At 37.3% G+C, this 24,142-nt stretch overlaps 1 protein-coding gene across 1 annotated transcript in view; it reads right to left on the bottom strand.

The window, feature by feature from the left end:
- LOC115837296 (probable cation-transporting ATPase 13A4) overlaps window positions 1–24,142 on the bottom strand; it is a 151,393-nt gene that overhangs the window by 40,298 nt on the left and 86,953 nt on the right. The window contains exons 8-13 of the mRNA XM_030822807.1: window positions 18,604–18,750; window positions 9,439–9,509; window positions 9,266–9,346; window positions 7,673–7,742; window positions 6,072–6,206; window positions 469–538 (exon numbers count right to left, since the gene is read on the bottom strand). Of these exons, the coding sequence (XP_030678667.1) occupies window positions 469–538; window positions 6,072–6,206; window positions 7,673–7,742; window positions 9,266–9,346; window positions 9,439–9,509; window positions 18,604–18,750 (574 nt within the window). The remainder of the gene's footprint in view (window positions 1–468; window positions 539–6,071; window positions 6,207–7,672; window positions 7,743–9,265; window positions 9,347–9,438; window positions 9,510–18,603; window positions 18,751–24,142) is intronic.

The raw sequence follows: 24,142 nt of genomic DNA, 5'->3' as shown, positions 1-24,142 counted from the left end.
TTTGTTTTGTTTTTGAGAAGGAGTCTCGCTCTGTCGCCCAGGCTGGAGTGCAGTGGCATGATCTCGGCTCACTGCAACCTCCGCCTCCCCAGTTCATGCCATTCTCCTGCCTCAGCCTCCAGAGTAGCTGGGATTACAGGTGCCCCTCACCAAGCCCGGCTAATTTTTTGTATTTTTAGTAGAGATAGGGTTTCACCGCGTTAGCCAAGATCGTCTCGATCTCCTGACCTCATGATCAGCCCGCCTCGGCCTCCCAAAGTGCTGGGATTACAGGCGTGAGCCACCACACCTGGTCTAAAGTAGTTTTTAAGGTAAAAAAAAAAATCTTAAGTTCCTCATCCCTTTGAACAAATGCCTAAGGAAAAATGAATATGAAGATGGGAATAACAGCAGCAATCAGAAATACAAATTTAAATCCTTTTCTGATTCCATGTGAATAGCATATAAATCTAAAATAATGGAACTTACCTTTTCTCCCACATACAGAGACCGTAATGCTATTATGTGACTCGACGAGATGGTGGAGTTTTACAGATTGCTGAAAAAGAAGGAAAAATGGGAAAGTCTTATCTATCTGAGTATAGTTTCTAGGTATTATTAAGGTGCTAGGCTTCTTTAAAGATAGAGCAGTGTCTTACTGCCAGTTGAATGGAATGTACTGGCTAAAAACAAAGGACTAAGTAATCATTATTTAATTGAAAAAGCATCCAATTCCTAGTGCTCTTCATCCAGCAATAAGTATGTTTTCTTCAGCAGAAAGGAATTTCCCAGCATGCTCTTTCCACTCAGAAGAGTTTTTGACACTGAACTCCAGCCTGGGCGACAGAGCAAGACTCTGTCTCTAAATAAGTAAATAAATAAATAGTATGGTGGTTCCTGCTACTTCCTCATAATATTTGTTGTTCTAATACATGAAATATATGGGATATTGAGAGTGAATCAGTAACAGAAACAAACAAAAAACACAATTATATTTTATTCCACATTATTGGGAAACTATTGTGTAAAAGACCTCCTACTTGATTCTGGGGGTTGAAAGTCCCAATCATTTAGTGTGTTCATTTTGTTGTCCTGATTTTGTCATTTAAGATACTTCCTAAATTCCCTAGGTTCAAATTATTTGCAAATCTGATAAATATGTTCTAAAAATGATTAACAGAATAAGCCAATGTCAAAAAGACAGGGTGTTCTGCTTTTGAGTAACTCATTCTTTTACCCATTTGTGCATTAATCAACAAACATTTATTGAGCAAACTTTAATATTTCAGGAATAGAATGAACAAAAGAGATACGGTTCTTAACACCAAGAAATTTACAGCCTACTGAGAAAAATAGGTTATAATCAAGTAACTACATATATAAATGTATAATGACCATCAGGAATAAGAAGAAAAAATAAAGTACTTTTGGATCATATATAGCAAAGGGAATCAATCAGGAGAAATTGCCCCTGAAGAAGTAACATTGAACCTAAGATCTGAGTAGGAGTTATTTAGTCAAGGGGTAAGGGCAAATCATGAAGAGGAAAAAAAAAATGGACAATTTCAGATGACATATCAAAATGTTCTGAGGTTAGAAAAAAAGAGTATGTTTCAGGAAACAAAAAGACTAGTGCATCTGGAAGGCAGAAAGCAAGGGAGATGCTGGGTCAATTAAGGCAGGAGAAATAAGTCAAAGCAGCAGTTACCCGTACAGGTGGAGCAGCAGTCCTTAGAGAGGGGCCTGAGGATTCCTGGGGGTTTTCAGGAATGTCCCACAGGGGCTGAGCAGGTATACTCTTTTCATAATAGCACTAAGATGTTAATTGCCTTTTAGAATCTTATTCTCGCACAAGTGTACAGTGGAGATGTCCAGAGGCTGAGTGGTGTTTAATATCACAATAGACTAAATGCAGAAGCAGTTATGAAAATCCAATTGTCGGAAATAAAAAAAGAAATATGATTATCAAAGTATTAAAATCAATTGATATAGAAATTTTTTAAAAGACTGCCACGGTCTGAATGTGACCCAAAATTCATATGTTGAAATCCTAGCCCCCAAGATGATGATATTAGGAGAAGGGGCCTTTGAGAGGTGATTAGGTCATGAACAATTTTAGTGCCCTTATAGAAGAGGCCCAGGAGAGATGCCTTGTCTGTTTCACCATGTGAGGATGCAATAGGAAGGTGCCATCTCTGAACCAAGAAGAGAGACCTCACCAGACACTGAATCTGCTGGTGTCTTGATCTTGAACTTTCCAGCCTACTTAACTAAAGAAATAAATTCTGTTGCTTATAAGCCAAAAAAAAAAAAAAGAAAATCCAATTGTCTTCTATTAAACCAAACATAAAAGAGATTGCAAAAATGTAAAATAATGCCATTCTCCTGCTAAATTATTTTTATCTCGGAAAATACAGTTGTCTTTAAATATATATGTATATATAAATATGTTATTATTATTTTAAATTAATAAATATTTTATGATTCTGAGTTTTAATTCTTAATTTGGTAAATACCAAATGTTTAAAAGATTTAAAAACTCTTAGAGATCCTCAGTGATTTTTAAGAGTTTAAAGAGCTCTAGAAACTAAAGGTTGTGAACCTCGAGGTAAAGCTTTAAAGTCTGCGATGAGATTTAGAAGTTTATTGTAAGAGCAATGGGAATATTTTGAAACATTTTAGTGATAAAAGCATGTAAATAATCATATTCTGCAAGAATGATGTATGGAAGCCAGATGGGAGGTGATTGTAAGGTAGAAAATTATGCTAACTTGAACCATAATAGTGGTAGGGTGGAAAAAAGTGAAGGATGCCAAGGGATATTTAGGAAGGAAAAATCAAAGGACTTTCTGTGTAGTTGAAGGGGAAGAAGAAAGAAAGTTTCAAGGTTGGCAACCAGATTTCTGGCTTGTGCAACGGAATGGTCAGTAGTATCTGCCACCAAATCAGATAAACCGAAGTGCAGATTTGAGGAGAAGAGCTCTTGAGTTTTATGTCAAAAGTGTTGAATTTAAGGTAATTTTTTGATATTAAGGTGGGGATGTCAAATAGGTTGTTGAAGCTATGAGTCTGGAACTGGAAAGAGATATCTGGATTTAAGATACATATACAAATTTGAAAGTTATTAGCATATGCCTTTAGAAGTCATTGGCATGTACAGCTATAAAAATAATGAAGAATCTTTTATGTACTTACATGAAAAGATCCTCAAGATATATTAATAGTAATTTTTTAAATAGCAAGTTAGAAAATAATGTAATTATGCTACCACTTACATAAGAAAAAAAGAAAATACATATATTTGCTTCGTTTGCCTAAAAACCTTTTTGGAAGATTACACAAGAAACTAATGTAAGCAGTTGGCCAAGTGGAGTGGGAGAAAAAAATGGAGCCTTTACATTATATGCATTTTCGTGTTGTTTTGACTTTGGAACACTCATTTCTTAAAAGTGAGATAGAGAAGGATGAGCTATCAAAAGAGAATGGAAAAGAGCAACTGGAGAGGATGGAGGGGGTGTTGTCACTGAAGCCAAGGAAAAGAGTGCTTCAGAAAGAATGGAGCAGTTAACTGTGTCAAATCCAACTGAGAGGTTTAGCGAAATCTGTACTGGGGGAAAAAACATATCCACTGCAGGGGGACCATAGAATTAGCAAGCAAAACACCAAGAACCCAGTAAAAATTAATAAAGGACACAGAGTTCACAGTCAAAGAAATGCAAATGGCTTAAAGTGTGAAGAAATGCTCAACTCGTAATGGAAAACATGTGATTAGAGTTACTGAATTCTATTTTCACTTATATTGGCAAAGATAAGAAAAACACTTATCTACTGTTGTAAGGAATGTAAAGTGGTATTACTTTTTTATATACATAGACGAGGTCTCACTATGTTGCTCAGGCTGGTCTTGAACTGCTGGGTCTAAGCATCCTGCCACTTCAGCCTCCCAAAATTCTGGGATTGCAGGTGTGAGTCTCCACACCTGGCCAGTATTGCTTTTTAAAGAGGCATTTTGACGACATGTGTTAAAATAGTGTACCTAGCTTATGACTAAGTCATTTCAATTGCAGAAATTTTCTATCTCTATATCAATACAGATATTTATAAGTATATATACTTGTTATATACATATGTATACATATGTAAGATGTGTGCATATGTTTATGTATATAGAGATGCATGAAAAGATATATGTGCAAGGATGTTCTTGCAGCATTGTCTTAGTAGCAAAAGACTAGAAACAACCAAATACATATCAATATTGGACTGGTTAAAAATTACGGTACATCTAGAGAAAATGTATTTGTGCAGATGCAGAAAGATATTTAGGATATAATAGGTAAGAAATTCAAGCGGAGGCTGGGCATGGTGGCTCATGCCTGTAATCCCAGCACTTTGGGAGGCTGAGGCAGGTGGATCACTGGAGGTCAGGAGATCGACACCATCCAGACCAACATGGTGAAACCCTGTCTCAACTAAAAATACAAAAATTAGCCAGGCATGGTGGCATGCGCCTGCAATCCCAGCTACTCAGGCAGATGAGGCAGGAGAATTGCTTGAACCTAGGAGGCAGAGTTTGCAGTGAGCCAAGATCACGCCATTGCACTCCAGCCTAGGTGACAAAAGCAAAACTCCGTCTCAAAAATAAATAAAATTCAAGTGCAGAACCGTGTACATAGAATATATTCATTCTGTTAAACAAATTAATGCATATGCATTTAATATAACTAAAAGTATACAGAAAATATGGTCCTAGTGGATGTATCTTGAAAGAGGACCTGAACACTGGGAAGTTTTCCCAATGGGAGGGAGCCTTAATTTTTATTCAGACTCTTTTGTTCTGTTTGAATTTTATTTTTATCATAGCCACATATTGCCCTTTCTGTTAAGGAAAAAAACAGCTAATTTTAAAAGAACTTTTTAAATTTTAAAATGATCTGTGGGCTTTGGGATCACAGTGGCGACCTTAACAAGATTTGTTTAAATGGAGGAGTCATGAGGGAGGAAGGCATGTTGGCATGACTGAAAAGTAAGAGGAAGATGAGTAAGTAATGATAACAGACACAAAGACTCTAGGAGTTTTACTGTGAATGGAAGAAGAGTGATATAGTAGTAGCTGAAGGCAGAAGCACGGTCAAGAGAAGAAATTGTTTTATTTGTTTGAGTTTTGTTAAGTTGGGAGAACTTGAGAATGTTAAATGTTGATGGGAAGGCTCTTGAGGAGAGAAGAGAGGAGTCATTCATGGACTGCATAAGCACCCCAAGAAGGTGGGAGAGGATGGTCTCTCAGGTACCGGCAGAGGGCACTTCCTCCACTGGAATGAGAGGTCAGGGAAGGAGGGGGCTGCAGAGATGAGTCATTTGGCACTTGGAAAGGGGGGAGTTAGGCACTTTTCTGTCTTATGGCTTCCATCTTTTTTTGTGAAATAGTGATATCTGCTGAATTAAAGAAAGAGTGGAATATGAGAAGATGGGCATCTCCGATACCAGAGGACAGAGATGGCTTGAAATCTTAATTTCAGAGAACAGGAGATCACCTTGATTAGAGATGAACAGAAGCCTTGTCCAGATGAGGCTGGCATTCACGGATTTATAGTGCAACCAACCAATCTGTTCTATGTAATTTTTTTTCCAACGGTATCTAGAAACCTGGTGTAGCCATAAAGAAAGCCAGGAGTTGGACTGGGGCCTTGGCAAATGAGTACCAGCCAAACACAAATGGCAAAGGAGTTCATCTTACATAGACTCCTCCCCCTTCCAGCTCTCTTCCACCATCTTCAAGTCCCATCAGTATTCTCTACACACATTTTTTCACATATTCACAATTCATAAACCTTTGGATGTTGTTCTGGCTAAAGAGTCTTGAGTAAATTAAAGAGAGAGGAAACATCACTTCCAAAGTTAGGGATTGGGATGGGAGGAAAGGGAAAGGACTAAATTGTTGAACACTGGTTACTGGGCTAGATATTTACAAACTTGGTCTCATTTACTATGGAGTAAGAAGTGATTATTTCCCGATTCTCCTTTCTAACAAATTTTTAATAAAGTCACTATCCTTCCCTTTCTGAAACCATAGAATGAATAGAAAAACTCACCTCTCTGAGATCATATACTGTCAAAGATATGGAAATTATAGACATGATTATGATGGCAAAAGCATATTCCTTATAGTCTTCACTAAACCACAGATAGACACTGAAGAGTTGAAATATATAAAATGGATTTAGAACCTGTTGGCAGACATAAAAACAGGAAGACAAGGGAGATCTTTAGGCTTCACACTTAGCTCTTTATTTACTTGTTTTCATAATCATCTTCATGACATACATCATCCCACACAATATTCTTATTATATTTATTCAGCAATTGACATGTGCCAGACACTGCTCTAAGAAATTTTACTTGAATTTTCTCATTGAATTCCCAGTTACCTTATTAACCAGAAGTTGTTACTTATCTCCATTGTAATGATAAAGAAACTAAACCTTAGATCTTGAGAAATATGTCCAAAGTCATGCGACTATGATTGCCACAGACCCAAGACTTAAACCCAGGCAATCTGACCCAGAGCACTTACTTTTAATCACTGCTGCATTTTATAATTTACAAAGTAGTGTCTCATGTATTGACATGTTGGCCATCACAATAGTTATTTAAGGAGTAGACATTGCCATCTCCTGTCTACATTTACTGGCCTTCAGAAAGGTGAAGTATTAGTTCAGGTTTACGAAGTTAAAATACTTTCTAGTCTCTTCTTCTCTATGATATAAAACCTGCCATACTTGAAGTCGTTAAGGAACTTGATTAATGGGTGAGTTGAAGACTGCATGTTCTCATAAGTAGAGAGCTGTGCTGAAAGCAGTAAGCTGTAATAGAGCATCTAGAACACTGTGCGAGAGAGTAGCTGTTAACTTCAACAGCTTTAATTCTGCTTTGGTCAAAAACATGCTGTGCCTTTACTTAAATTCCCCCTAGTTGGTTTCCCTCTGTCTAAAACAGGAATAGCAAACCTTTCTTCTGGTTAGAAAGGCAGCAACACAGAAACATTCCCTATTGGTTTGTTTTACTTTCTTTCATGCTTGACGGCTTGCTGGAAATATTTTAAAAGTATCTTAAGTTTAGTAAGCTTTTTTTAAGGCAAGGAGGAGTGGTGAGAGAGCACAGGGAAGCCAGAGTACAGCTAGAGGGCTATGGTTTGATAATCATCGCTGTAAAGTGAAAAAATGATGAGCTCAGTGATAGGGTCCAAAAGGAAACTTTCATCTTATACCTTGAGATCAGCAGTACTAAGAAGGCTGAATAAATGCGTTTTTTTCTTCCTACAATTTTAGGCACCAAGGAAATTGTATCTGTTACCTAACAAAAGGATTAGCTTAAAAAAAATTGAGTTTCACGAAGTTAAAACAAGTTAAGCAGCATAGTATTAAAAAACAAAAGAAACATTACATTCATCCAGCCATTAAATGGTAAATAAGTACAACGAGTTTCACACCCTATATTGCGTAAGGCAATGTGCAAAAGAACCACTTGAAGAAAAAGAGTAAGCAAGAGATATGAGGATAATATGCTTGGCATACTTTCAAAATATATTCTATAATATAATTACTTATTAACAAGTAGCACTCCTGATTATTTCACTAGAGCCAAACTTCTTTATTTTCTGTCCAACACCAAGAGAAAATGCTGGAGAAATTACCTCCTTGATGAGCAGTTTCCAAATTGGTGTAACTTCAACATCAATAGTATTAGGCCCACATATTAACCTCCTATGGAAAGAAATCACAGATCACTCTGTCACAAATAATAAAATTAAAACTGACTCCTCACCTATTCAGAAAAAGGTCTACTCCATGTTCACTTTCTCACTTGTGAGACCAACATAAGTCTCCCTTGTTATATACCATTCTGATCCTTCTCAAAATAATGGGAGGTGAGGGTTCCCAGTTGCAAAAATGATAAATATGACCATATTGCTTCTAGAACTATACTCTTCCCAAGGTCTAAATATTTCTCTAAATAGTATTTTGGGTATTTAATATTAAATATTGTCTCACTAAGTACTTTCAGGATTGGCATGTTCCCAACTCTCTCTCCTCAATTCCGGTTTTATTACTGTAAGACAGTGAGGTAGTTAAGAGAAATCACTTTTTTTGATAAGGAAATGCTGTTTCTACTTTCCTACTCCTATTTAGAAGCTCTGGAAAACTTCAGAATGTATTTAAATGTGAGTGGAAAGGTTCTGTGATCTAAAAAATAGCTCTACACACAGAATTGTTCCGCTTTTTGATTCAGTGTCTCTAAAACCCAGAGATGTGTTTCTTTGATGATGCAGAGGAAAGACATTTTATGAGTTATGTTACTGTTGAAAACACTAACCGCTTGCTCTGTGTCTTCCACCTCGATGCTCAGATTAAATAGCTTGGTCAAATGTATGAGAGCAGGGCTTCTCGAACTTTAATGTTTACATAGATCACTTGGTGATATTGCTAAAATGAAGATTCTGATTCAATGGGATGCAAAGTGGTCTGAGATCCTGCAGTTCTAACAAGCTCCCAGGTGACGCTGATTCTAATAGGCTCTACATCTCTTCAAAGTACTAGAAATGGGGAAGGGGGAAGCATGTGAGTCATGGAAACTTAGAACAGCAAGGCCTTTAAAGAGTCTTTCTCCCCCTGTCCCCCTGTCTATGATTGGGAAACAAAGGCCCAGACAAGAAAAGATATTTGTTCAAAGCCCACTGACTCTTGACATACCAGTGCCCTCCCTAAACCTCTCTCCTCTGCCTAATAACTGATCTGGAAATGTGGAGCTACACATCTCGCATGGTGTTCTGCTGCTGCTCCGCGGTTCTTATTTAACTGCGTTATCATGGTCTAATATGTATTTCTTGATTATAACCTAAACTGGGTCAACTTTATATTATAATAACCTTGAGAAACACTGTATGGAGTAGAAAGAGCATTACATCTGCAGCCAGGAGTGTGGGACTCAGTTCTTCCGCTACTAATTCCCATCTGTGTGACCTCGTTCGGGCCATGAAACCCCTCTGAGCCTCAGATTTCTCATTTGTTGTATGCAAATGGTGATAATGTCTGTTCTACCTGCCCCATAAGGTTGCTCTGAAGATGATGTAATATAATGTATGTGAAAGATTTAATTTAATAATACTAAATAGAGCATTACAATATTTTCTGATATGAATCCATTAAGATTACTATTTATTAGCTGTCTATTTGGCTAACTGATAATAATGCTTTTGAGCTAGTATAGGCAATAATATGCATGGTACCTAATCTCCTGTTCTTCTCTTGTCAAGCCTGATCCAAATTTTTGATGTATCTTGGCAGAACTGAGCCAGTCTTCCAAAGAGCTAAAATAATAATAATGAAAAGAACATATTTAGCAATAATATTTTTGAGATAACATTTTTCTTCTTTGGCTGTACTCACTAAAACAACTTACCCAATTTTCTGGAACTGTCCTTCTAAGTAGTTCCAAACATATCTTATTTTCTGCACTTTTATGCATCTCACCTGCAAAAGAAAAGTACTAAGAAAACCTCTAGTTTGAGGATCAGAGAATAAACAGCAACCCAGTGGCTAAAGAAGTATTTGTTTGAAAAGCGAAGATAAGACTCTAACATACTTATTTAGATTTTATCCTTTTCTAACTTACCCTTTGCTTTTCTACCATACAAATGGTATTCTTTTTTTTTTTTTTTTTTTTTTTTGAGACGGAGTCTCGCTCTGTCGCCCAGGCTGGAGTGCAGTGGCGCAATCTCGGCTCACTGCAAGCTCCGCCTCCTGGGTTCACGCCATTCTCCTGCCTCAGCCTCTCCGAGTAGCTGGGACTACAGGCGCCCGCCACCACGCCCGGCTAATTTTTTGTATTTTTAGTAGAGACGGGGTTTCACCGTGGTCTCGATCTCCTGACCCCATGATCCGCCCGCCTCGGCCTCCCAAAGTGCTGGGATTACAAGCGTGAGCCACCGTGCCCAGCCGGTATTCTTTATTAGAAGTCATCATTCAATCAACATGTATCATGGACCTACTATATAGAAAAATATATATGAATAAAACTTAGTCTCTGCATTCTACTACTTTATAAACTAAGAAGGAAAAAATTCCAAAAAAAGGCATACAGTCCAATATGTACATGTCAAAAAAATAAAAACATAATAACATAAAAAATACGGTCTTGAAATGCTGTAGACATAAAGAGAGAGAAGATGATGGAAGGCATCATGATGGAGATGCTGTATGAGTTACAGTGTTGAAGGATTGGAAGACTTATACTCAGATGAGAAAATAGAAAGTATTTTAAAGAGATTGTTCACAAGTTAGTCTGGGGGAAGAAGGCAAATGAGCATGCCTGTTTGTAGAATGAAGAATGAAGCTAGAAAGATAAACTGAAACCAAAGTATTGATACAGGAGTTAAGAAGAAATTACTTAGGCAGATAATGAGGTCACAGAAGTCCTTGGTAAGGTTTTCTTTTTAATGAAAAGCAGTGCCCAATCATTTTCCTTTCTAACATAAAAAGATCCAACTATATGCTACCTCTGAAGAATCATTTAACTAGTAATAACATACATAGACTGAAAATGAAAGAATGGAAGAAGACATTCCATGAAAATGGAAACCAGAAAAGAGTAAAAATAGTCACACTTATATCAGATAAGACACACTTTAAATTAAAACTATAAAAAGAGACAAAAAAGATCATTGCATAATGACAAAGGAGTCAACTCAGTAAGAGATTAACACTCATATGTATGCACCCGACATTGGAGCACCTAAATATATAAAGCAAATAGTAATAAAACCAAAGGGAGAAACTGACTGAAATACAATGATAGTAGAAGATTTCAACCCCTCACTCATAGCAAAGAACAGATCATCCAGACAGAAAATTAACAAAGAAATATCAAATCTAAACTACACTCTAGACCAAATGGACCTAATAGACACTTACAGAACATTCCATTCAACAGCTGCAGAATATACATTCTTCTCAACTGCTCATGGAACAGTCTCCAGAATAGATTATACATTAGGTCACAAACAAGTCTTAACAAATTTTAAAATCATATCAAGTATTTTTTTTCTGACTATAATAGTATAAAAGTAGAAATCACTAAGAAAGCAAGAAAAACTTCAGAAACTTTGCAAATACATACAAATTAAACAACATGCTCCTGAACAACCAATTGGTCAACAAATAAATTAAAAGAGACATTCAAAATTTCTTGAGACAAGTGAAAATGAAAACACAGCTTACCAAAAACCTATGGGATACAGAAAAAGCAGTTCTAAGAGGAAAGTGTATAGCAATAAACACCTATATACAAAAAAGAATGATCTCAAATACACAATCTAACATTGCACCTCAGGGAAAATGAGAACAAACTAAATCCAAAATTAACAGAAAGAAGGAAATAATAAAGATCAGAACACAGGTAAATAAAACGAGACCACAGAAGGTCAAAAAACCCAAAGAGCTGGATTTTTTAAAAGATAAACGAAATTAACAAACATTTAGTCAGACTAAAGAAAAAAAGGGAAGACTCAAAGTCAGAAATGAAAAAAGAGACATTACAAATGATAACAAAGGAATAAAAAAAGACCCTAGGAGATTATCATAAACAATTATATGCCAACAAGTTTGATAAATCTAGAAGAAATGGAAAAATTCCTGGACACATGTAAGCTACCAAGATTGAATCATGAAGAAATACAAAAGGTGAACAGATGAATTAGCAATGAGATTGAATCAGTGATAAAAAGTCTTGCATCAAAGAAAAGCTCAGTACCTGATGGCTTCACTGCTGAATTCTACTAAACATTTAAAGAAGAATACCAATTCTACTCAAACTATTCCAGAAAACTGAAGAGAGGAAAATATTTCCAAATTCATCTGTGCATCACCCTGATAACAAAACTAGACAAGGGCACAACAAAAAAGAAAATCGTATGTCAATATTCCTGACAAACCTAGAAGCAAAAATTGTCAACAAAATTAAAGTTAACAGCACATTAAAAAGATCATTCGGCTGGGCGCAGTCGCTCACGCTTGTAATCCCAGCACTTTGGGAGGCCGAGGCGGGCGGATCACGAGGTCAGGAGATCGAGACCACGGTGAAACCCTGTCTCTACTAAAAATACAAAAAATTAGCCGGGCCTGGTGGCGGGCGCCTGTAGTCCCAGCTACTCGGAGAGGCTGAGGCAGGAGAATGGCATGAACCCGGGAGGCGGAGCTTGCAGTGAGCCGAGATTGCGCCACTGCACTCCAGCCTGGGCGACAGAGCGAGACTGTGTCTCAAAAAAAAAAAAAAAAAAGATCATTCACCATGATCAAGTGGAATTCATCCCAGGATACAAGGATGATTCAACATATACAAATGAATAAACATAAAATATCACATTAACAGAACGAAACACAAACACCATATGATCATTTGAACAAATACAGAAAAGCATTTGACAAAATTCAACATCCTTTCATGTTAAAAACTCAACAAAATAGATATAGAAGGAATGCATCTCAACACAATAAAAGCCATGCAAATCAACAGCTAATATTATACAAAATTGGAAAATATTGAAAGTTTTTCCTCTAAGATCTAGAACAAGACAAGAATGCCTGTTTTCATCACTTTTATTCAACATACTACAGGAAGTCCTAGCCAGAGCAATTAGGCAAGAGAAAGAAGTAAAAGGCATCAAAATTGGAAAAAAACTTAAATTGCCCCTTTTTACAGATTACATGATATCATATATAGAACATCCTAAAGACTCCACTAAAAAAACTAATAAATTCAGTAGAGTTACAGAATACAAAATCAATGTATAAAAATCAGCAGCATTTCTATACACTAATAGCAAACTATCTGAAAAAGAAATCAAGAAGCTATTCCATTGGCAATGGCTACAAAAAAATAATAAAATACGTAGGAATAAATTTAACCAAGGTCTTGAAAAATCTCTACACCGAAATCTACAAAACATTATTGCAAGAAATTGAAGAGGACAAAAACAGTTGAAAAGATATTCCATTCTCATGGATTGAAAGAACTAATCTTGTTAACGATGCCCATACTATCAAAAGCAATGTACAGATTCAATTCAATTTCTATCAAAATACCAGTGATATTCTTCACAGGAATAGAAAAAACAATCCTAAAATTTGTATGAAACCACAAAAGACCCTGGATACCCAAAGCAAACAGAGCAAAAAGAGCAAAGCTAAAGGCATCATACTATCTGACTTCAAATTTCACTACAAAGTGATAGTAACTAAAACAGCATGGTGCTGGCAGAGAAATAGACATATAGACCAATGGAACCGCATAGAGAAAACAGAAATGAATTCACACACTTGCAGCCAACTAGTTTTCAACAAAGGTGCCAAGAACACACAACGTATAAAGGATAGTCTCCTTAATAAACAACGCTAAGATAGGCCAGGCATAGTGGCTCATGCCTGTAATCCCAGCACTTTGGGACACTGAGACAGATGGATCACTTGAGGTCAGGAGTTTGAGAACAGCCTGGCCAACATAGAAAAACCCTGTATCTACTAAAAGTACAAAAGTTAGCTGGGCATGGTGGTGGGTGCCTGTAATCCCAGCTGCTCAGGAGGCTGAGGCAGGAGAATTGCTTGGACCAGGGAGGCCGAGGTTGCAGTGAGCCGAGATCGTGCCACTGCACCCCAGCCTGGGAGACAGGGCAAGACTCTGTCTCAAAATACATACATACATAAATAAATAAATAAATAAATAAATAAATAAAACTGAGAAACCTGGCAATCCACATGCAGAAGAATGAAGCTAGACCCCTGTATCTTACTATACACAAAACTCAACTTGAAATAGATTAAAGACTTAAATGTAAGATGGGAAATGATAAAACTACTAAAAGAAAATATAGGGGAAACGTTTCATGACATTGGTCTGGGCAAGGATTTTTTTGGATAAGACCCCAAAAGTGCAAGCTACCCCAAAACAAAAATAGACAAATGAAATTACATCAAGCTAAAAGTTTCTACACAGCAAAGGAAATAACTAACCAAGTGAAAAGACAACCTACAGAATGGAAGAAAATATTTGCGAACTGTGCATCTGACAAGGGGTTAATATCCAGAATACATAAAGAACTCAAAAAACTCAATAACAACAAAACAACTATTTGATAGAAAATGGGCAAAAGACCTAAACAGACATTTTTCAAAAGAAGACACACAAATGGCTCCCAGATAAATGAAAACATGCTCAGCATCACTAATCATCAGGGAAATGCACGTCAAAACCACAATGAGCTATCATCTCACTCCAGTTAGAATGCTTTTATCAAAAAGACAAAACAATGACAAATGCTAGCGAGGATATAAAGAGATGAAACTCTTGTACACTGTTGGTGGGAATAAATATTAGCACAGCCATTATGAAAAACAGTATACAGGTTCCTCATAAAATTAAAAATAAGCTATCATATGATCCCACAATTCCAATAATAGGTATATATCTAAAGGAAAAGAAATCAGTATGTCAAAGAAATATCTGCACTCTCGTGTTTATTGCAGTACTATTCACAATACCAAGTTATGGAATTAACCTAAGGGTCTATCAATGGATGAATGGATAAAGAAAACGTACATGTACATTTTCTTTGTGGAATGTTATTTGGCCCTAAAAAGAAGGAAATTCTGTCAATTTTGACAACGTGGATGAACTTTGAAGAGATGTGAAATGAAATAAACAGACACAATAAGGCAAATACTGCAGGATCTTACTCATTTGTGAAATCTGAAAAAGCTGATGTCATGGAAGTAGCGAGTAGAATATTGGCTATCGGAGGCTGGGGGGAATAGCATAGACAATGGGATAGAGGAAGGTTGGTCAACAGTACAAAGTTATAGTTAGATAGAAGGAATAAATTATGTTGTTCTTTTGCAGAGCAGGGTGACTATGTTTAATAATATTGTATTGTATATTCCAAAATAACTAGAAGAGAGGATTTTGAATATTATCACCACAAAGAAGTGATAAACCTACGAGGTGATAGATATGCAAATATCCTAATTTGATTTATATATAATGCATACATGTATCAAAATATCACACTGTACCCCATAAATATGTACAATTATTATGTGTCAATTAAAAACAAAATTTAAAAAATCCTGGTAGCCAGATTAGACCAGTTAAAAAAAAAAAAAGAAAAAGATACTAAAATACTGAAAAAGATTAGGCTGACAGCAAATACTAAAGAACAAAGAGGGGGTTATTACCAAAAAAAAAGGAGGTGAGGGTCTGGGACTGTTGGCAGTGGGAGAAAAGGGAAGGGTTGACGCTTATGACAACTGTGTGTTCTTGCTTCTGATTCTTTAAGCAAGTTCATATGCAAATGTGAATTTCCGTGAAGTGATGACCTAACTAAACACAAAGAGAAACAGTGAGACTCCCATATCGTCACAGAGCAATGGTTATTATACTCTCAGGCTGCTTGTTGGAATCATCTGGGGAGCTTTGGGAAAGACTGCTGTCTGGCCCCACCCTCAAGGTTTCTGATTTAATTTGTCTGCAATGCATTCTGGGCATAAATATTTTTAATTGTCCTCAGGTAATTTTAATGTGCAACCAAAGATGAGGAACAGTGTCTAGATCTTCCTTTTGTAGCTACTCTGCTAAAGTCCTATTTGAGAACTTCAACTAAATTTTTCTGTGCTTCAGTTTCCCCATGAATAAATTTAGGCAGTTGGACAAATTATGTCTCTATTCTACCTCAGCTTCTCTCTAGATATTCTATGCGCAAGAATATTAGTCATTATAACCACTAGATACATTTTAAAACCGGAAAGACCATATAGCTGGCACAAAATAAGTGCTCAATACATTTTTTATTAAATAAATGAATAAAAGCTTTGTAAAACCATATCAACTAGAAATGCAGTTTAAATCCCTTAGCTCCAAGGTCTAGGTTACCAAAAATGAATGTTAACTCTATGCAATAGGTGTATGTGCAGGTACACATGTGCACACGTGCATACACACACACGGAGACATTCAAAGTTACCAAATAGCATGTAAAATGCTGTATTTTTTTATTTTACAGAATGGATTTATTTCAGCAAGGTTGATTGCAACATAATGCATTTAAAAAGTATATCTTATTGCCAATTTAGAATGAATTGCCAGTAGGAATGACACACAATCTCTCTCTAATTTGCAGATTTCACAATCTGCAAAGGAAATATTTGTAAATGACAGGCTCTAGGGTGTGTTAGCCATCATGACACATGTTGGAATCTCAAGCATCTTGAGATTTACTTTTCTCTTCAGTATTCTTTGCAATTTTGCAAATACAGCAGGATTGTAATCACAGCTACTATTTTTTGGGCATGTTAAGACTTTTCACACGTTATGTTTAGTCTTTTCCATAATCCTGTGGTAGGGTAAATAGTATTTTCCTCTTCACTTTGCACCTGAAGTTCATTTTGCTTAAGTAACTTGCCAGGAATTTGAACTCCAGCCCAGCTGGCTCCAGAGTTCAATCTCTCAAAGGATATCATATTCAAGCTAGTCCCAAAGGAAAATCTGAAAAATCCATTGACTTCAGGATTCAAGCTGTATAAAGTGATGGCTATCTACTTATTAATTACATAAATGCAAAAATCTGTGTTAGAAATATTTTAAAGAACAAATTGTGGTTCCAATGTGAGGCCCCTGATCAGTTCGAGAACCTCTTATCAAGAGTCAGAAACCACACACTGAGGTTGAAAAATGTATAAAACATCATAGACATGAAACATCTGTAGATGAAGGCAGCAATAATGAGAAATAAAGAGGTTACTGATAAGTTTTACCTCAGGCCAGAAAATAGAAAATTCCATTATCTTCTGACAATGTCTTCAGCCATTCCTCACAGAGTGAGAAGAATGGCTCCATCCTAGACCTTTAGGGCATATTTGAGATTTCCCCCAGGAGAAAACATCTCTGCCAGGAGTTTATCTGCTTCCCCCATCACTCTCAGAGTCTCTGGAAGCTGGTAAGAGGATGTTAAGTACAATATTTGTGACAGATGAGGTTTATTTGCCCATTTCCTGGAAATTCAGACCAGGAAACAGCAATTTGGAAACCAAATATCTGCTGTGGGGTGAATTTCATCTTTCTGCTCAGGAATCAGGAAGATTTCCTGTCCCCGGGCTTTCTGCTTGTAATTTCTGGTTAGAACATGTTATAAGAGCATCCTGTTTAACAGGTTAAGCACTGGGTGTTAGCTTTGCCTGCAATCCTGCAAGATGGTCCTTAGCATCTCCTCTTAGCCTGTTTCCAAACCTGACATAGTTCTTTGCTGTAGTCTTCAGACTTCCTTAAAACCAGTGATCTCCAACCTTTTTGGCACCAGGGACCAGTTTTGTGGAAGACAATTTTTTCACGAATGCTGGGGATGTGGTGATGGTTTCAGATCATCAGGCAATTGTTAGATTCTCATAAGGAGCACTGTAACCTAGATCCCTCACATGCACAGTTCACAATATTAAGGATTTCACTCCTATGAGAATCTCATGCTGCTGCTGACCTGACAGGAGGCAGAACTCAGGCGGTAATGCTCGCCGGCTTGCCGGCAGCTCACCTCCTGCTGTGCAGCCTGGTTCCTAACAGGCCATGGACAGGGCACCGATCAGTGGCCTGGGGGTTGGGGACACCTCCTTTAAATGCCCCTAAATGGTTACCCTCTTGGTAATGTTGTTATTGTCATCAAGGCTGAGCCCATGACAGCTCCTCTGACTTTAATGAAAGTTCTGTTACTAGCATAGCTCATTGAAGTTCACAAATGACCTTAATATCCATCATCTCATTGTATGTTCATAACAGCCCTGAGAAAGGCAAAGAAGGGGTATTACTTTTATTTTATAAATAAGAAACTCAAGACCAGAGAGGCAGTAACTAACCAAACTGCCTATGCCATAGCTGGTAAGTGAAGATAGTACACCTATCACAACTTTCCATTTCAAGACCCCTGCCTGGCCGCTGTGCAACCTTCCAAGTGTGAAGTCACAGCCTTCGTTGTAGAATGAATGAAGACACTGGCACTGATTATATAACACCTTGGCAGCTATCTCAAGTCATTGATGGTGGAGGTATTGGAATTATAGAAGAAAGCAAACACACAAATTTGACTAAAGGCGATTTTGTGACTTCTTTCTATTGGCCCTGGCAAACCAAGGTTATTCTGGATGGAAATAGCCTTGAAAAGGTGATATATATATGAACGTATCTGATTTTTTTCCCCGTATAATTCTTACTTTGTGTATTTGATATTCAGTTGTATTTGTAATCACGGAAAAATAAAAGCATATATTTTCTTTAAAAAATATATATATATTAGAAATAGACATTATTATCATCATTTTGTAGATGACAAAACAGGCTCAGCAGGGTTAAGATCAATGGTTGCACTATTTAGAAGGAGGAAGCTGAGATTTGGACTGTCTGGCTCCAAAGTTCACGTTTTAAATATACGCTATCAAATGAGGATTGGCACCGTGGAGGAGATACATTTAACTTTATACTTGAGGGGAAAAAAGATTAAATCTCTCTGACAGCAGCAGCCATAAGTTTACTTACCTTTAGGTCTGGCTTTCTTATGGCTCTATTTATGATATAGTCCTCATCTGTAATGAGAGGGTGGTCAGGAGTGAGACCAAATGCGCTGTTTAATGCTGACAGGTAGATCCATATTACCTTTTTCCAAGAGTAAATTTGGAATTCATCCTGAGGAGATAGACATCAAAACCCCCATGAAGTTAAGAGAGGTCAGCAGGCTAAAATTCAACCTGAAAAACATCATTTTAATATAATTCTGTAAGTGTTTGGCATTAGTGAACACTCTAGACAGAATGGTTTGTCTCTGAAAGATGATGGATCTAGAACCTCGAGGGAAAAAGACCTGTCATCATTGACTGAGGAATCTGGATATGAAGATGAGGCACTGACACATAACAAAGCTTGAGAGTCAGGAGGCTCATTCGCAGGTAAGAACTAGTTCACTGCATCACCTCTCAGCCTATGACCTGATGACCATCTCCATCTTTCAAGGCTTAACTCAAATTCCACCTCGTACAGAACAGCCTCATTAACACCCTTCTACCAGGGGGAAAAAACAAAACAAAACAAAAAAAACTGTCACTTCGTTAACTCCAAAAAAATGTTAGGTGTCCCTCTCTTGTGCTCTTAGTCACTTTTTTTTAGTTCTTCTAGACTACCTGGAATGTAGGGACCATGTTGTATTGTTCTTTATCTCCCAATTCTTGTGCAGCACCGAGACCTGCTCAGTCAGTCTGAAGAATGGAAGAAAAAGACTGAATCCATGGACTGAACCTGCCCAAAGTAATTGCCAAGATGTTAGCACAGGTGGGGTTGAAGAAGGCACCTTATTGCATGACCCTAATTAGAATTGCTTCCCTTTGCAGTTCACTGATTACTTCATCACAGAGTAAAATTACAGAGAGAAGCACAGGATTGAGAAACAGATACCACAATGGTCCCTTAGAGACCGATTTGACAGCGGTTATTATCTGAATGGGTAAATACTAAACATAAAACCCACTCAGATGACTGACAAACCTCAGGATTCAAGAAGTATAACAGAAAAAGTCAAACGTGGGAACAATTTGATGCTTGGGAAATGTAGGTCAGAGCTGGGAATTGTCTCCACCACCACACCCATTTTTGCTATGAAGAGTGCCCTAGCTGACTATGCAAAAGGCAGAGAGGGGAAGATACAATCATTATAGCTAATCTCTTATATTCGTCCTCCTAAGAGAAGACCATCTGTATGCCTTTGCTCCTGTTGCTTCCTTAGCCTGTAGTACACATTCTTCTCTCTTCTCCTTAAGTCTTTACATGGCTGGATTCTACCATCCTTCAGGGTCCAGCTCAGAGTTCATGTCCAGCTCGCAGTTCATGTCCACCTCAGAGTTCATGTCCAGCTCAGAGTTCATGTCCTGAGAACCTCCCTAATTACTCTGGGTGATCTCTCCTCTAAATCATCAGGATACTCAGATTCCTACCACATTTTACCCTTTGTCTATCCACCTTGTCACTTCTCTTGGACTGTGGGTAGGAACTGTGTATGATGCATGTCTGCACTTCAGCCAGGCTTAGCACAGGTTCTGTGTGCATGCGTGTGTGTGTGTGTGTGTGTGTGTGTGTGTGAGAGAGAGAGAGACAGAGAGAAAGAGAGAGAGAAAGAGAGATGAAGAAGGGAAGGAAGCCAACAAGAGGGGAAAATAACCTTAATAGAAATTGGAATATTAATTAATTAATCAATTTTAAAAGCCAGTGTAATTGGCTGTTACACTGGATTTAAAAAAAAGGTGACTAAATCAATTCAAATCAAATTGTATGGAGTTAAGAATGATGAGCCTAAGAATGGTGGAAGGGAGCTAAATTTTCAATGACTAAGCCACTGATCTGATAGACATGGTCTAGGTATGGTAGAGTAGGCAATCAACACTCTTGAACAAACCTTGACATAGTTCAGCATTATATAGCTTTGCTTTTGACTTCATCAAAGCAATTTTTAAGTAAGAACTTTCCATTTCTAATAATAGTTAATATTTCACACTTACTATGTTCTAAGCACATAATGCCACATATGTATTATTTCATTTAATGTCAAAAACCCTATGGAATTGTTGCAGTTACTTATTCTCCCATTTAGTTGGCAAGGAAAGAAAGACATACTTGGTAACAGAGCAGGGACTTAACGGTCATACCCCCACTCTTGCTTGCCTCCTCCAGAGTCCCCTCTAACCTTCCACTTTATTCTGCATTTTGCTAAAAAATATAATTTGATTGGACTGCCATTTTTATGTCGAGCCTGAACTGGAACTTCTAAAGAACATAGTTTCAATGAAAAATTTGGTAAGAAAATGTATAATTTGTAGGTAAATAGGAACACAAATTATAAAAGAGCCATCAAGACCAGAGACCTCTGGCCACCAAGTAAGGACAATTAGGAAGACAGCAACTATTAATCATCTTCAGTGAATTAAAATAATATTAACAACTAATTTTCATATGATTACATAGCAGTTTGTAGAAATTTTGTTATGTTATCTTATTTTAGGCTTACAATTCTCCAGTGTTGGTATTATAATTATCTCCATTTTGCAGATGAGAAAACCGACCATCAGCAAGGCTAAGAATTGCTCAAGCCAGTTTGAAACTGGTAGTAGGAATAAAACTGAGACCTGAGTCCAGATCTTTCCATTCCAAATCTTGGTCCCTTCCTCTTTATTTCAACAAGTTGTCCCATGGTGTCTTTGGCTTGCATGTAAAAATCACCTTGAATTCTGTACCAAGTGACAAATAGTATCCAGTTTCTCACAATCACTGCTCTCCTGACAGCATAGAATCTAATTCCTGAAATCAAGCTGTCACCCTCTGGCCCTGTGTGACAGCAGACAGACCTCCAGACTGTAATGCCTAAAGAGGGAAAAGCAAAGTGTCCAGGTTCTCAAAGGCCATATTAATCCAGGGCACCAACTGTATGCCTTAGTCTAGGTGTGTACTAAAAACTGACATTCATCTATATACCTATCTCTTCTTATAGCTCATAATATTACCAAAGCAAAGGTACTTGGATATATTTGCCTTTAAGCTCATTTCCTATCATCCCCATTTACTGCCAATCCCAATAACTCATAATTCTGTATGATACAAAGTAGAATTCTATAGAAAAAATAAAAGATAAGGCAGCTAGATGACCCTTTTGCTTAGAGTAGGGGAGTGACACTAACTTCTCTCTTGTATACTACCCTGTTGAGGACTCTGTCAAATCACCCAGCTTTTTAAGGGAAAAAAAGCAAAGAAATGGAAGGAAAGTACACCAATGTGAAGTGGTCACTTCAGGCAAAATCATTGACTTCTCTGTTTTCATTTTGGGGTTGTCCAATATGGAAAGAGCACAGGCTTGAGGCCTGAACTCAAATCCCAGCTCTAAACTGTCTTACAACTGTCTAAGGCTGATTTTCTTTATTTAGAAAATGGAGATAATACCAAATTTCATGGATGTTTGAAGGATTAAATGAAATAATACATAATGTGTCTGATCGAAGGTTTGGCCCATAGCAGGGAGGCAACAAATAGTATGGCTCTGTGCCTCATTTTTCATAGCATGTTGTTTCTGAGATCTTTCTGTAAGGAGGAACTTATTCTCCCTTTGAGGAAACTCTAAAAGTCTCTCAATTTGTCCTTTTTGGAAAAGCAGCATCTTTACCTGTAAATGGCTTCTTCTACTTTAGTCTGTTTCCCAGCTCTCTTCAAAGCAGGTAATGATTTGTAAAATACTTAAATGTACCAGAGGAGCTACCATTTTAAATAATTGGTTTATAATGCAAGTAATCCAAAGTGCTTGTCTGGCAAATCTGGACTTTTTACACCTCAGGTCTCTAAAGAAGGCTTTACCTCCTCTTTATCAAAAATATTAACCGGATCAGTCCTTGAACTCTAAAAAAATAGATTTTACAAAAATTCAAGAGTGCATTTCAAAAGTCAAATGTATACAAAGGACCAGTGTTTGACCTGAACTGAAAAACAGAGGAAGAAACCTGGACATTTTTTATTTCCTGTGGCTTTGTACTTTCTGACCCTGGAAATGCCAGACTAACTTTTAGATTTGAATGAAGCAAGCTGTCTCGTGATATGGTTTGGCAGTGTCCCCATCCAAATCTCCTCTTGAATTGTAGTTCCCATAATCCCCTTATGTCATGGGAGGGACCCAGTGGAGGGTAATTTAATCATGCGGGCAGTTACACTCATGCTGTTCTCATGATAGTGAGTGAGTTATCACGAGATCTGATGGCTTTGTAAGGGGCTTTCACCCTTTTGCTTGGCACTTCTCCTTGCTGCCGGCACGTGAATAAGGACGTGTTTGCTTCCCCTTCCACCATGATTGTAAGTTTCCTGAGGCCTCCCCAGCCATGCTGAACTGTGAGTCAATTAAACCTCTTTCCTTTATAAATTACCCAGTTTTGGGTATGTCTTTATTAGCAGCGTGAAAACAGACTAACACATCTTGCTTACCTCATTCTATCCTTTTACAATAAGAACCTCATCCCTTGAAATTTAAAAGCAATATAATGGTCACTTCAAGTTCAGGCCAATGCTGTGACCTCTCTTGTATAGTTCACTACACAAAAAAATGTAGTTCTGAGCTTGCCTTAAAAAGAACCCGTTTCAAAGTTCCAATGAGACATTAGAAAATGAGTAATTTTCTCCTGGAAATGGATACATTGCAATGCTAAAAGGCTGAATTCTAGCTCAGATGAAATACCTAGAGGATTATGGATAATGTAATAATAATTTCTCAGGCTATTCTAAAATGCTGCACTGCCTTTATAGACCCATAACTTTGGTAAAATTCTTTTATTTTTACATCTATCATTTTTTTTCTTTCTCTTTCCCTCTCTTGGCCAGACTCATTGATGCTCTTAACATCCCGACCTCATATTCCCAATGTTTTTTAGTTGGAAAAAAGTTGACACTGGCTAGAATATAGGATTTAGTTATAAGACACATAAAGTTCTAAGTTTTGGAGAAATTCTCACAATAATTATTATCTCAGTATATGTTGTCCAAAAAAAAAAGAGGAGGGAGGGACAACACAATGAGGTTATTAACAAAGCAAAAGCTATGTTTATGTTTGTGTACAGAACAAGGAAATCTAGAAAACTCAGCATACGTTTTTTTGGAGGGATTGGGATTTGGGGCTTGCTCATTTTTGTAGTTGTTTTCTGAGGGGAAATGGAGCAGTGGATTAGCTGATTCATTGTCTGAAACTTCTGGAGATATAGTGTGTAGTAAAAAGTTGACTAATGCCCATGGAATGCCTGCATGCAAGCAGTCTTTATTTCAGAACTTTACACATATCACACCCTGAGTCCTCACAAGGAGATAGGTATTATCATTAGCCCCCATTAACAGAAAAAAAATAGAAGCAAAAAGAGGTTAAATAACCTGCCTGTTATGAATTGAGTTGTGCCCCCTCAAAATTCTCATGTTGAACCCCTCACCTCCAACATATTTGGAGATAAAACCTTTAAGAAGGTAATTAATGTTGAATGAGGCCATAAGGGTACACACTAATCCAACAGGACTA

This window comes from Nomascus leucogenys, chromosome 11, assembly GCF_006542625.1.
Source record: "Nomascus leucogenys isolate Asia chromosome 11, Asia_NLE_v1, whole genome shotgun sequence".
Taxonomy (NCBI): Eukaryota; Metazoa; Chordata; class Mammalia; order Primates; family Hylobatidae; genus Nomascus; species Nomascus leucogenys.
The sequence above is the reverse complement of the archived record's forward strand: the minus strand, read 5'-3'. Positions and strand labels throughout refer to the sequence as shown.